At 42.3% G+C, this 13,198-nt stretch overlaps 1 protein-coding gene across 2 annotated transcripts; it reads right to left on the bottom strand.

The window, feature by feature from the left end:
- Positions 1-1,148: 1,148 nt before the first annotated feature.
- PHAX (phosphorylated adaptor for RNA export) lies at positions 1,149-11,703 on the bottom strand. Of its 2 annotated transcripts, XM_083884372.1 has the most exons (5): positions 11,607-11,703; positions 8,924-9,543; positions 7,523-7,643; positions 5,654-5,737; positions 1,149-4,582 (listed from the first exon to the last, which is right to left on the bottom strand). In XM_083884372.1, the coding sequence occupies exons 1-5, from the start codon at positions 11,700-11,702 to the stop codon at positions 4,313-4,315; spliced, it is 1,191 nt and encodes a 396-aa protein (XP_083740498.1). In that variant the 5' UTR covers position 11,703; the 3' UTR covers positions 1,149-4,312. The 2 variants fall into 2 exon arrangements, with proteins under 2 accessions (XP_083740498.1, XP_083740499.1); XM_083884373.1 differs by lacking the exon at positions 5,654-5,737.
- Between the last annotated feature and the right edge of the window lie 1,495 nt (positions 11,704-13,198).

Here is a 13,198-nt window from a genome sequence, read left to right as displayed (position 1 = left end):
GAATGTGTGAGGATATCAGCAACTAAAATTTCTCAAAGAATTTAGGGTTTTTTTTGGAGGCTTTTCTTTCAGCTCCATGGCCAGGTCTCTCCTGGTGGACCAAGACAGAATGGTCTTCCATGATCTACTTCCCCCAGTTCTGCATGTTGAATAAAAATATTTTAGTGCCAGAAAAGGTGTCAGTACAAAACTCATCAGTGGTAACTAAACATCAAATGTAAAATAATTACTGTAAACAGCTGTACTATCCATTGGGGGGAAAAATCAAACCCCAATCATCATTAATCATTGATAAAATAAATGAAAAATTCAGATGGCAAACTAAAAAAGTAAATCTTCTGCAGAAAAATGAGAATACCTTTCAAAGGGATTATGTCTTAAACAAGAATGATGGTATATTAATTCACTAGTAAATTTTCAATTAATAAAACATTCTATTTGGGGAAAAGTTTTCAAGATAGTAAAGATTTTTTTTTCCTCTATGTATTTAATGATATAATTTTTTTTGTTTGTTTCTTTAAATAACTAAATAAATCTTTCTGGTCAAGCAAAAAAGAAACAAGAATCCCAACCTGAAAGGTGTCTAGAATAGCTAAATTGTGTGTAGTCTCCCTTCAGATACACATTCCTCATATTTGTCAGTATTTAGGTCTATGTGTCTGTGATTCTAGAAATGCACTTGGCTGGGCAACACTAAATGTACCACAGCTGAGTGTTCCTCCCACAGCTCTGAAAAAGTGGCATCTATCAGCACTGAAGATGGGGGGACAGGAAACCTTCAAATATGTAATTAGCTTTGTTCTGCAGGAACTGCTTAGGTCTGGCAGGTCACAAATAAGATGATATGCATGAGGTCCAAAATCACCAAGAGGCCACAGCTGCTGCTAAGGCTGCCTGCCTGCTGAATCCAAGAGGTAATAGCAAGAAACTGCAGTCATTGTCTTTGCCACATTCCTGAATCCCTTAAGCAAACTGTGATGTCAAAGCTCCAAGACAGGATGGATATTCCCAGATCCACTGAGGAAGCCCCAGAGTGGTTCAGAAAAAGGCTTGGATCTCTGAGGAGTTGCTGACCAGAAAGAATTAAGAACAGGAGTGAGGCATCAAAGAAATCTGTATTCACTGGGGCATGAATTCTCCTCTGTACATTGAAATAAACTTTTTTTTTTTTTTTTTTAATACTTTCTCTGACAGAATTGCCTGAGTCATAGGATGGTCTGAGTTAAGGGGATAAATAATGAGCATTGTCATACTGAAGTTTTATGGCTGATAAAAACTCAAAAAAACCCACAACAAACCCTTGAGAACTGTCTTATTACTCAGTCTACCCCTTCACCTTTACTCTGAAAAAAATACAAGGAATTCACCTTCTCTGTAACAGAAAATGTCATAATTAATAATCATCTCACTTTCCCATCATCTTTATACCTCGAACTGCATCATTCCACACTTGCTTGAGAATTTTGGCAAACAGCAGTTAGTAAGCCCAGAGGGCATAAGAACATGATCTTAATGAGATCATCTACTTGGAAGGGGAAGGAGAATCTGAAAAATTGCCATTATACTTCAATGATGTTTTCAAGATCCACAGTAAAACTGAACTGTTAATGAACTATTTTTTCCAGTGGTACCAAAAATCACTGTTTTCCAGTTGGAATTTTGGATGCAAGGTAGCAAAATGAGCTTTGTGTTTTCAGATCAAAGTGCATTTCCCTCAGTTTTTCAGCATTTTTTCTTCGGGTATAACAGAGATTGCTCATTATGTTGCGATAGTTTATGGGATGGAGGGTGATGCTTGTACCAGCAGTACGGAGTCTTTATTTGCAGCAAAGATAATGCCTCAACCACGCCTGCTATCAGACAAACCTGAAGAGCTCAAACCCCAACCTGTGTTCCTTGCATTTTTGTCTGCAGAACATCAGCTACCAAAATCTAAACAGACAGATCTGCTTCCAGACAAAAGACAGGGAGGGTTGCTCCCTGTGCAAGGATCAGCCCAGGACAGACTGAAGGTGAGCAAGTAGGACCTGAGAGAGAAAACCTGTCTCAACTGCAGCCCCACACAAAAGCTGCTGCTGCTTAATTCAACCTGTTCCATACCAAAGAAAATTGCTGCTGAGCCAGGACTGAAGACTTGATCCCAGCATTTTGAACTGGATTGCTTTTGGAAGGACTCCATTGATAGCCAGGGAAAGCAGAAAAAAACCCCACAAAAATTTCTGGGACCATCCAGTCCAGCTCCTGGCCCTACACAGACTCAACAATCCCAGCAGTGTCCAAACACTCCCTGAATTCTGTTGGGTTTGGTGTTATTACCACTACCCTAGGGAACCTGTTCCAGTGCCCAACCACCCTCTGGGGGAAGAACCTTTTCCTGATACCCAGTCTAAACCTGGAAACCCTGACCCAGCTTCAGGCCATTCTCTGGGGTCCTGTCACTGGTCACCAAAGTGCCTGCCCCTCCTCTTCTCCCGAAGATTTTAAAGATCCCAATGAGTCTCCCCTGTTTCCTTTTCTCCAGCTGAACAGACCAAGTGCCCTCAGCCCCTCGTCCCCCCCTCCAGCCCCTCCCCATCCTCACTGCCCTCTCCAATAGCTTAATGCCCATATCACCCTTTTGTTAAAGACAATACTTTACACACCATTTCAGTACCCCTTGCCTGAGAAATCAACGTTAGAAATATTAACATTAAAAAATACACAGTGCAAATCACATAACAATTTAAAAAATTGCTTAAACCAATGTTACAATTTGCTGATTCTATCCAGAAAACAGTTAAGACATATCCCCAAGCAGTTCCCAAAACCAGGATGAAATGGTACAGTCCCAAAGCAATTAAACAGCACAAAATTCTGTCTCCTTTATGGGAGTTAGCAGTTTACTCTGACCATCACTGGTTAGGAAAATTAATGAAAAAAATAAGTGATTTTGTTATTTCAGCACCAGCAACTACTACCAGCAAAGGCATGCTGCACATCTGATGAGTAACTTTTTAGCAATTAGGAGCTCTGAAACATGAACAAAAAAAAAGCAGAAAAGTCAAACTCCACATTTACTAAGGCAGGTAATGGAATGTGCTGTTACATGTAAGAAGTGTTTCTCCAAATGCTGCAACCCTTTAAATGCCAGCTCTTGGTAATACTGAACTGTTCAATCTTATAAACTGATAATGTGTTTTAGTGACACCCTTTCCTTCTGAAACTCAAGGATTCAAAAGTGAACAAAATTTATGCAGAGAAGTTGGGATGAATAGTGTCTACTCACAAAAAAAGCCACAACTTATTAGTGACAAAATACTTTAGATATCATACATATACATGTTGCACGTGTTCTTCAGCTATATTAAAAACAATATTCAGCATAAAAATTGGTTTTGGCCAAACTAATAAACTACACAACCATTTCCTGCATCAAGTAAATGAAAAAAAATATCCCCTGTAAGAGTCAGCACAGAAAAACTCCAGATCTTCTGCAAGCTGCACATTATCTCACTGCACACAGGAAGACAGAAACAAGAACTACAAGGTAAAGAGTTTACATATGCACATACAGTCTATAGACCCTTGAAGGGAACACAGCTCAGTAAAATCTCACTACTCTGAAGGCTTTCAGTTATATTTGTCTGCAAATAAAAAGATCCATGGAACTTAGGTGTCTGTCTGATCATGGAAAATGTTTAGACAGAACAGATGGGAAGCTCATCTCACCACTGGAATACAAAGAATGAAGCTACTGCAGAAATCCGAAACATACATTGCTCAATACCACTTATTTACAAGGGTGTTATTCAAATTTCACTGACCACTAAAATTAAGTTTATTTCACAAACCAATCTGTTTTTGCAGGTCTTAATCCTATAAATACTTCTATTTTTATCAATACACTGCAACATTAAAAATATATAATCTTTTATATGAAGACTAAATTCATACTGGTTTTTCTATTCATCTGTAGTAAAGAGCATTGCTCACCTGGCGACTTTGTGTGTTTCAGCAAATTAAATTAGAAGTATTTGGTTAAAACATAGCCTTTAAAACTCCTAAAGTTAGAACTCCTAAACCTAACATGTGACTAAAAACACTTCTTAATGTGATGCAGGGCTGCTATCTAGAAAAACCTTAAAAGTTTCTGAGGACTCAGCAAACAAGTAACAGGACAATTAAAAGTCTTTCATGCTGTTAAAATTAGCTAAGACTCCTGCTTTTCAGCATCAAGTATCCCCCATGCTTTAAAAACAAGAAGCCACGGGATTACAAGAAAGGCTCATTTAACGTGTTTTCATAGAGACTCTGTAATCAGGAATATTAGTAACTAAAAGATCTCCAAATCGTGGGCATTGTCAATTTCAATAGTATCCTCAGGTTCCATCTTTGCCTCGTGGTGCCCCTCCTGCAGGTCGTCCAGGGAAGCCAGAGCCTCGTTTGTGTCACTGGCAAAAGTCTCACGAGATGCATCATCATATTCCTGAAGGTTCAGCCCCTTGATGGCCTTTTTCATCTTCTTCCCCAGAACTTGTATCCTCCTTTTCTTTGCAGCTTTTTTGTTTTCATACTCCTTTTGGTTTTCCAGATAGAATATTTCCTGGAAAGAAACCAAGTAAACAACAATAACAAAATTTTTTTGCATATTCATTTTGCTGGTATTTCCTAAAAAAACGTAAAGTAATTGAAAAAAAAAACAAAAACAAAAAAACCACAAAACCCCAAACTGGTCAATATTTAACTAAGTTACATGTGATTGAGAGCAGAAGTGTGAGAAAAGACTGCACTTAAGGAAGAGGGGTGGAACAGAAAATTTCTAATAGTGTAAAGTGATCAGTCTTGCAACTTCTAAAAACTTTTTCTGACCAATTAAATCTATGAAAACATGTCGGGGTTTTATTTTCCTGTTCATTTTTTTTCCTCCAAACAACCAAGCACCATGTTGAAACAAAGTTGACTTTTTTTATCAGTTCCCAATACCAGACTCTAGTACCAGACTCTGTGTTTACAGAATGACCTGTAGCCACCTAAAAGCAAAATAAAAACTATCCAATACTCTATTAAAGTAGCACATGCCACAAGAAAAAAAAAAAATTGGTATTTTCATCACTAAGTTGAAACACCTCAGAGAGATGATGTTTACAACCTTACAAAACTGATTTAGAGAGCACCACAGATGAGCCCAGTGAACAATTCAGATTAGGTTCAAGATCACCAACTGATTTAATGAGAAATTCTGCCTGGTGCCACAGCTGGAGCTATACAGGACAAAAATACTCTACTGAGAGACCTGCATTCAATCCATGCACAACGACACAAAGCTCCAAGAGGAGAAACACAATATGGACAACTTTGCTGTAAAGAATGCAATATACAAATCCGGAAAATCTAACATTTGTCTCTGCCAGACTCTACAACCTCATCTTCCTCAAGAGGTTTTTTTGACTGGCAACATGCAAAAGTGAGTTCTCTCTGCTTAGAGTTAATGGCAATTCAACAATTTTTGAGTAGGTCTTTTATTTTTTTGCCTGTCTTTTGAATGTGGAAGTCTGATTTCAATGGAAGGAATACAGTTACATTTGTCAGAAGTTAGAGAGTTTCAGTTGTGACTTTTCTAGTAGGAAGAAAAAACCCAGACGAGAATGTACATTTGAATTCCTGACATTTTTACCTTGATTTGTTCTTCTTTGATGCTCGGTGTGTTCTTCAGCAGGTTTAAATAAACACCCCCAGGTGTTCTTCTCCTGGTGCCATTCTTAATAGAGAGAGAGGAAATTGGGAACAGCAAGCTTAATGCTAAGTGTTGACAAAAAAATAGCCTCTAAGGCAACACTCAGTGCTGAGACAGAATAAAGCAAATTCAAGTTCTGGTGTGTCAAATACCACATGAAAATAACCCTGTCTATGTCTCATTTGTGACTGAATTAGTCATACGAAAGTCAACAATCAGCCTGCTAAATCTGGACAGGAAAATCATGAAGTTACAAAAAAATTCCTTTAGAATATAATGCTAAATTGTTAAAACTACAAGCTAAACCTGATTTTGCTAATGAAGAAACAAAATACGAATAATATTCTAACTACTATCACAGCTTTCTGCAACAAGTTATGCACTAGGTTAAACACTCAGAGCATTCCTAACATGTAAGCCCAGTAAAATGTCTAAAACTAATTTAATAAAATTATGTTCATCTCAGAGTTTTTTAATAATTGTGCTCGGAAATGCTACAACTTGTCTGTGTTATCTACAGGATTCTGCATTGCTGTTGAAGGCATAGGAAACATAACCTGTACTTTAAAATTCTTCTCCACCACATTTGACCCAGTTTTCAGTGCAGCAACAGCAGTGCATGGAATGGGCTCAGCTTTGAAACCTCTGTAAATTACAAGTATTAATTACCACACTATAATTCAATTAAAATTTGCAGTATAAAACACTACTTTTACTCCAGTAAAAACTGGATTATACTGGTGCAAAATGCGATACTTTACTGCTAAATAATGTACTATATAATCTAAAAACTGAAAGAACAGGGAAGGTCAGGTTTTAAGTAGGTTCTTGAAACAGCACATGTGAACATCTTTTTATCACCTGCATTTCCTGGTGCCTTTTTGTGATCTGCTTTTCAAAGACTGTACTCTGATCTGCTTCCAAAGCAACCTGTGCCACCAGGAGCTGCCTTCATCTCCTCTGTAAAACACTTTTAAATTTAACTTTCAAGACAACAGAATGCTTCTAGCACAACTAGGTAACTGGAAATTTTTGCCTTGTCTTTTTTGAGGGAGGGAGTGTGGTAGTTTTTTTAATTTTTAATTTATTTTTGTGTTTCTTTAGATTGTGACCCGGTTGTTTTTCCTCTCCTCTCTCCTTCCAAGTAGAAGATGGAACTTCCAAGACAGAACTTAAAAATTGTAATCAAGTGAAAGTATTTCCTAGTTTTCATCCACCTTTTCCTCACTTCACACCTTTTCTTACCCACTATGTTTTTTACACTGGGGCTCATTATTTAACAAGAATAAAAACATATTAAAAATTGGCAACCTAATCATGGAGTATAGGGTTTTTTTACCATGATTTCTAACAGAAATCTATGCTCAGTTTTGCTTTGCTGATACACAACCAATGGTTCCCTAATGAAGACAACACTTTTCCTTTTGGAAGTTATTCTGCAAATGGGATACTGGAAATGTTACTTTTTATTCAAGCCTAAGAATCCTCAGCCTCAAGTCTGTGAGAGAAAGATTCCAAAGAAAGTCACACTAATAGACACAATGTTATAATCCCTGCAGATCAGACACAAATCTCAGCACAAGGACCTGGGTAATTTCCAGGTTCATTCATATTGTTTGCTCAAATCCTGCTGGGAAGGTTATGTGAGTGTGTATTAGGGGAGTCTCATGGCAAGGGAAGGCCATAAAACTCCAGGAGAACATGTCCAGCACGAGAGACTTGCAACAGCACTGTGTGAATATTCTGCAAGTAAAAAGCTGTGCTGCCCTCCCCATCCCTGGTAAACCCACAGGATGACATTTTCCTTACCACGATGAACAGTCCACCATTCTGCTCTACTTCAGCTGTTTCCATCAGCAGCTCGATTGCTTTTCTCTTCCCAATTATTTTCACTACTCGAGCAATTAAGTCCTTCTTTGGCTCACAAAGTCTGAACAGAGAGGGGAAAAAAAAAGAAAGGCACATTTATTGTCAGGATAATTCCTCGAGTATAACTGACTGTGGGACTTCCACAATGAATAATAATTCATTTTGTGCTGATGAGTCTGTGTTCAAATGTGCTTAAATGGTTTATTGACTCAGATTTCAAAACACTGAGCTTCTAAGGGATGTTCTTTTCCCTAAAGCGTGCATTTTTAAAACCTGTTTCAAAGAAAATGCTTTGTGTGTTTACTTTTCTTCTACTGATATGTGAAATATCAAACCAAATATGAAACTGCAAAGACCTGCATAAACCTCTGAAATCAAAGTACAAAAGCTCTTTATGCATTTAACAGTTGAAATTAATTTTTTATGGTTAAAGCAGCAACTGGAGAAAACAGGAAGTGTGAAAGTTCCCCTGTATCATGTGCCATTTCAGACAAACCTACATAACAAAGAGATCAGTTTATTAACTGATCTATTAAAAGGAAAAAAACCAACAAAAATTACACTATAAGCAGAACCCTATTGATACAGCTCAGTGGCACCACTACTATAATTACAAAAAAATAAGAAAAAGATGTTTCTGCCCTGTTTCAATGAAGCTTTCTATATAAAGGAGTTTATGGCAAGCAATATGCTCAGTTTTCATATTAAATGAGGAACTACCCAGAACTATTAAAAGCATTATCAACTAATTGCCGTAGTATTGCCAGATTCTGAAGTAATACCACATGTATAAAAGCAACTATGACCAATAAACCCAAACTTGATTTAAGTGTCAAGCTAACTCTAAGTCTTGTTCCCTCTTTAACGTAATTTTCTTCCCTTGCACCACTGAAAGAGAACGGCAGTTTGACTCCATCCAAAACACTCCACCGTCCAAATTATCTACAGTTTCAAAGGTTTAGAACTTAGAACAGATTTTTGTGGTGACCACAGCATGTGTGCATCGGCGTCAAAGTCCAAACAACTACGGGGTATTTCCCAAAAAAAGGCAATACTAAATTTGTATAATGAGCAACAGTATTTCCTTGCCCTGCTGTCAAATAACGAACTATCCTGGTGGCTCTGTAAATAAAAATACAAAAATTCAAAGAAACAGGCAGTATTTATTTGGATGTTTCTACAAGATCACCAGCCATAGTGATGCATTTTTATCCCAGGATTTTGGAAATGCTTTTTGTGACCTGGTGTGACACGTAATTTAGCAGCAGGGGAGCTTTCCCTCCCCGTTCTTTCCATCAATCACCAGTGCTTAGTGAAGATGCACCATTATTGAATACTCACCGATAAGCAATTTCATCTGCCACTTTCTCCTCTGAATCCTCCTCTGTTATTTCATACCTTCCCTTGTATTTCATCTCTTGCCTTTCCCCCAGTCTGTCTCTCACGGGCCGCTTCCGTTTGAGGAAGCCCTGCCCGTTTTCCTCCTCTGCCGGCAACATCTTCTTGTCATCGTGCATGTATTCATCCAGCTCCTTATCCAAAGTCTCTGCCTCCTTCTGCTGGGCTTCCTTCATCAGCTTTTTAGCCAGCAGGTAGTTGTAAGTCTCAGACTGCCTGCTCCTGTCAATTGAACCGTCCATGCCCAGAATCCCAAGCTCAGTTGCCACCGCATCCTGGTTCTGCTCCTGGAGCACGGCGCCCCAGATGTTGTTGACCTTTTTGCCACGCACAGCAGTCTGTTTTTGGTGGCTCTGGCTGAGCTGGCAGGGCTCAGGTTTGACAGGGGAGAAGTTGAAGCACTTCTGCCTCTTCCGCTTCCACAGGCAGTTGTCGTCATCGGAGTCAGAGCCGCTTTCCTCGCTGGAGTCCAGGCTCTTGGTGGTCCTGTAAGGAACGCTGGGGGCACAGGAGGAGAGGCTGCTCTGGAAGGGCCTGCAGGAATCACTGCCAGCATGCGGCTTCTGAAATAAAAAGGTGAATCAAAACCCATTATTCACGAGAATCAAGAGAGCTATCAAGTTGTTGATTAGATAAAATACATAATTCTGACCCTTGCGGCCATGCAGTCCTCCATGAGCATCTCCTGGGCCACAGCACAGAAGGATCCTTTGGAATTCCTCTATTTTGAGTGCATGAATGTGAAATAGAGCATGGCTGACACAGAAACACGTCAGGAGCTGTTTTTCTCCTTAAGGCAAACTTTGCTGAGCAAAAGTTATTACGGGACTGGAGAAGTGGTGAATGTGTGCAAACTGGACAAAAACACAAGATGCACAGCAGCTCTAAGAACTGTAAAATACCAGACCACAGCAACCTGCCAGAGGTTTGTCTAACAGCAGAGAAGTCAATAATCTCCCCAGAGTTTCAAGTGGGAAGACCAAATAACCAAAAATAAACCCCAAAACCAAACCCACAAAACTGGGACGGTGCTCAGACTAAAAGTGTTCTGTGATCCCGGCTCAGTCAGGACAGCACATGACCAACTTGGGGACAGAAGAACCTTTACAGAAGCATCCATTTTCCTCCTTTAAACCAACAAGACACTATGGATTAACTTATTAATTAAAATAAGCACCCCCACCAAAAAATCATTCCACTGATAGACAAATACTCAAGAAATGCTTTTACTCCTAATTCCAGTTATTCTCCAACTGATTTCTTATTGTAAATTTATATGCTGTCCCATGATCTTTCAAAGTAAGAGCTCTTCCTTCACTTTCAGATGAAATGAAAATTCTTTCTTTAGCCTTTTTGCTTTTTATAACACAGGCACTGTTTCTTCTTCCTCCAAACAGCAAACAGAAAAGAGAAGTATTCAACTTACCACATTATGAAACACAAGCCTTCAACGTCATGTGTAATGCCAAAACCCCAAAACCAGCATAAATAAATAAAGACTGAGCATTTCTGTAAAAACTTACTTTGCACTTCATTTCTCAGAACTATATTGCAAAGATCAAAGTAACTGGAGAAAATAAAATTTGTTACACATACAGTGTCACACACTGATCTCAGTTTGAAATCTTTTCCTGTCTGTACACCACTGCAAATACTTCATACTCTCAGTACAAATTCCTTCACAGAGTAAATTCCTCATATCCTCCGAGGATCACAGAAGATGGGTTTGGGTTGGGAGAGATGTTAAAGCTCATCTGGTCTCACTCTTTACCTCGGGAAGGGACACCTTCCACTGTCCCAGGCTGCTCCAAGCCCCAGTGTCCAGCCTGGCCTTGGGCACTGCCAGGGATCCAGGGGCAGCCACAGCTTCTCTGGGCACCCTGTGCCAGGGCCTGCCCACCCTCCCAGGGAACAATTCCTGCCCAAGATCCCATCCATTGCTGCCCTCTGGCACTGGGAAGCCATTCCCTGTGTCCTGGCCCTCCAGCCCTTGGCAATTGTCTCTCTCCATGTTTCCTGCAGCCCCTTGAGGCCCTGCAAGGGCACAGTGAGGTCAGCCCAAAGCTTCTCCTGTCCAGGCTGAACAATGGCAGCTGTGGCAGCCTTTCCTCCCAGCAGAGCTGCTCCATCCCTCTGCTCATCCTGGAGCCTCCTCTGGCCTGGCTGCAGCAGCTCCAGCTCCTTGCTGTGCTGGGCCCAGGGCTGGTGGCGGGGGAGACACGGGGACAGCGCCGGCATCTCTCTCCAGACACGGGGAGCCGCGGGGCCCTGGGGATGGCAGCGCTGGGGGCTCCCCTGCACGGCCACCCAGGGCTCGGCCCCACTGTCGCCGCTGTCCCCATTGTCGCCGCTGTCCCCATTGTTCCCGCCCGCGCCACGCGGTAGCGGCTCCCTGGGGAGGCCTCGGCGGCACCAGCGCAGGGATAGCCACCAGGGCAGGGACACGCCAGCAGCCCCGGGAGAGCCCACCAAGCCCCGGGAGAAGCCACCAAGCTCCAGGAGAAACAACCGGCCCCGGGAGAAACAACCGGCCCGGGAACGGGCGCCCCACGCCGCTAAAGCTCCCCAGGCGCGGCCTCCCCGCCCCGCAGCCCCGCCCGGCGCCCCGGCGGCCGCTCACCCTCACCTGTCCCGGGGAGGCGGCCCCGGGCATGTCCGAGTCGGAGCCGGAGAGCTCGCCGTCCTCCACGTCGTCGTCCATGCCCCGCGGCTCCTGCGCCATGTCCCGGCGGAAGGGCGGGGCGCTCTGGGGCCGGGGCGGCGCGTCCATCCGGGGCGGGGATGCTCCGGGCCCGCCCGGCCCGCGGCGCCTTCCCGCCGCTTTCCCCGAGGAATTCGCTCGTGGTGGAAAGAAGCAGGGTGTTATCGGCCTTACAGCGTGCCCCAGGCGGCTGGCTGGACCCTGGGGTGCTCGGCACAAGCGCTGCAGGGCGTGGGGTGCGGAGAGCTTGCCCTGAGCCGAGTGTTCCGTGGGGTGGAATCTCAGGCTTTCAGGCCGGATCAGCCAGAAGAGGAGGAGGTTCATTCTCCTCAGTGGCGCAGGCAGCAGGTCCCGCAGTCAGGGACATCCTGGAACTAACAGGCTTTAAGGGTGTAGCAGATAAAGGTGTGGAGAAGACAAGGCTCTGGAGGAATTCATTAGTGCATATCAATATCTCCAAAGCAATTCCTGAGGTGGCAGACCGTTCAGTGGTGCCCAGGGACAGAACGAGCAGCAATGGGTCATAAACAAACACAAGTTCCACACCAGCAGGAGGAAGAATTTACCATGGAGGGGCAGAGCACTGGGACGGCTTCCAGGAAGGCTGTGGAGTATCCCCCTCTGGAAGCACCCCAAACCCACCTGGATGTGTTCCTGTCTCACCCGGTGACCCAGTCTGGGCAGGGGGGTTGGTCTGGATAAGATCCAGAGATCTCTTCCAGCCCAAACCATTCTGTGGTTTTGTATTAGTAGAACAAAGAGCATTTAGCATCCCCTACTCGAGGAGATTCGGTAACTAACAAGCTTTAAGCTGATGGTATTATTGTATGGGAATACCAGTGCTCGAGGTATTATTAATTACTGATTGAGAAAAACAACCAAATCCAGGCAGATGCCTCATAATTCTTCAGCACATACCAAGTACATTTTAACAAAAATAAAACAGCACAGTCGATAAATCACTCCTATTGGAAACATCTTGACTCCAGGAAGAAACATAACTGTGATTTTCCTGGGAAGAGATACATCACAGCTTGGCGTTTATGGTCTTGGCAATGTGGCCATGAACACCCAATAAATTTAAGGTGCAGTTTTTCACTGCCACCATGAACAGGCCCATGCATGGACACTGTTTCTCCTTTATGCATTTTAGACCATCTTCCCTGTGGACTGTAAATCATCGGTGCTATTCATGTCATAGAGTGCCTCATCTGAAATCCCTACTATGGTCTAATTGGATTTTCAGTGCTTGAACACTTAACTGCAATTAAAATTACTGGAAGCTAATTCTTATTATCAATTAGCCATCCTCATAATCAGTTATCCAGTCAGGCCTTTGAAGACCTTTCTTGACATTTTTCTGCACCTTTGGATGGCTACTTTCCCTAAAAATTTCACTCCTGGACTTGAATTTCCTATTGACTTCACTTAGAAGAAAAGGCACAAAGGTTAAGAAAGGACAAGAACAGTTAAAGCTCCTTCCCTGTTTGGTCCCTCAGGATACTCCTGCTGCAGTG

Source organism: Zosterops lateralis (assembly GCF_965231275.1).
Source record: "Zosterops lateralis genome assembly, chromosome: Z".
NCBI classification, from domain to species: domain Eukaryota; kingdom Metazoa; phylum Chordata; class Aves; order Passeriformes; family Zosteropidae; genus Zosterops; species Zosterops lateralis.
This window is presented reverse-complemented; position numbering and strand designations above follow the sequence as displayed.

Bases quoted from the DNA above. Each gene is read 5' to 3' on its own strand.
- PHAX (XM_083884372.1), bottom strand. From the start codon at position 11,702: ATGGCGCAGGAGCCGCGGGGCATGGACGACGACGTGGAGGACGGCGAG. The intron at 9,544-11,606 runs GTGAGGGTGAGC...TTTTTATTTCAG, and splicing joins GGGCCGCCTCCCCGGGACAG to AAGCCGCATGCTGGCAGTGA. The intron at 5,738-7,522 runs GTAAGGAAAATG...CTCTCTATTAAG, and splicing joins ATGGTGGACTGTTCATCGTG to AATGGCACCAGGAGAAGAAC.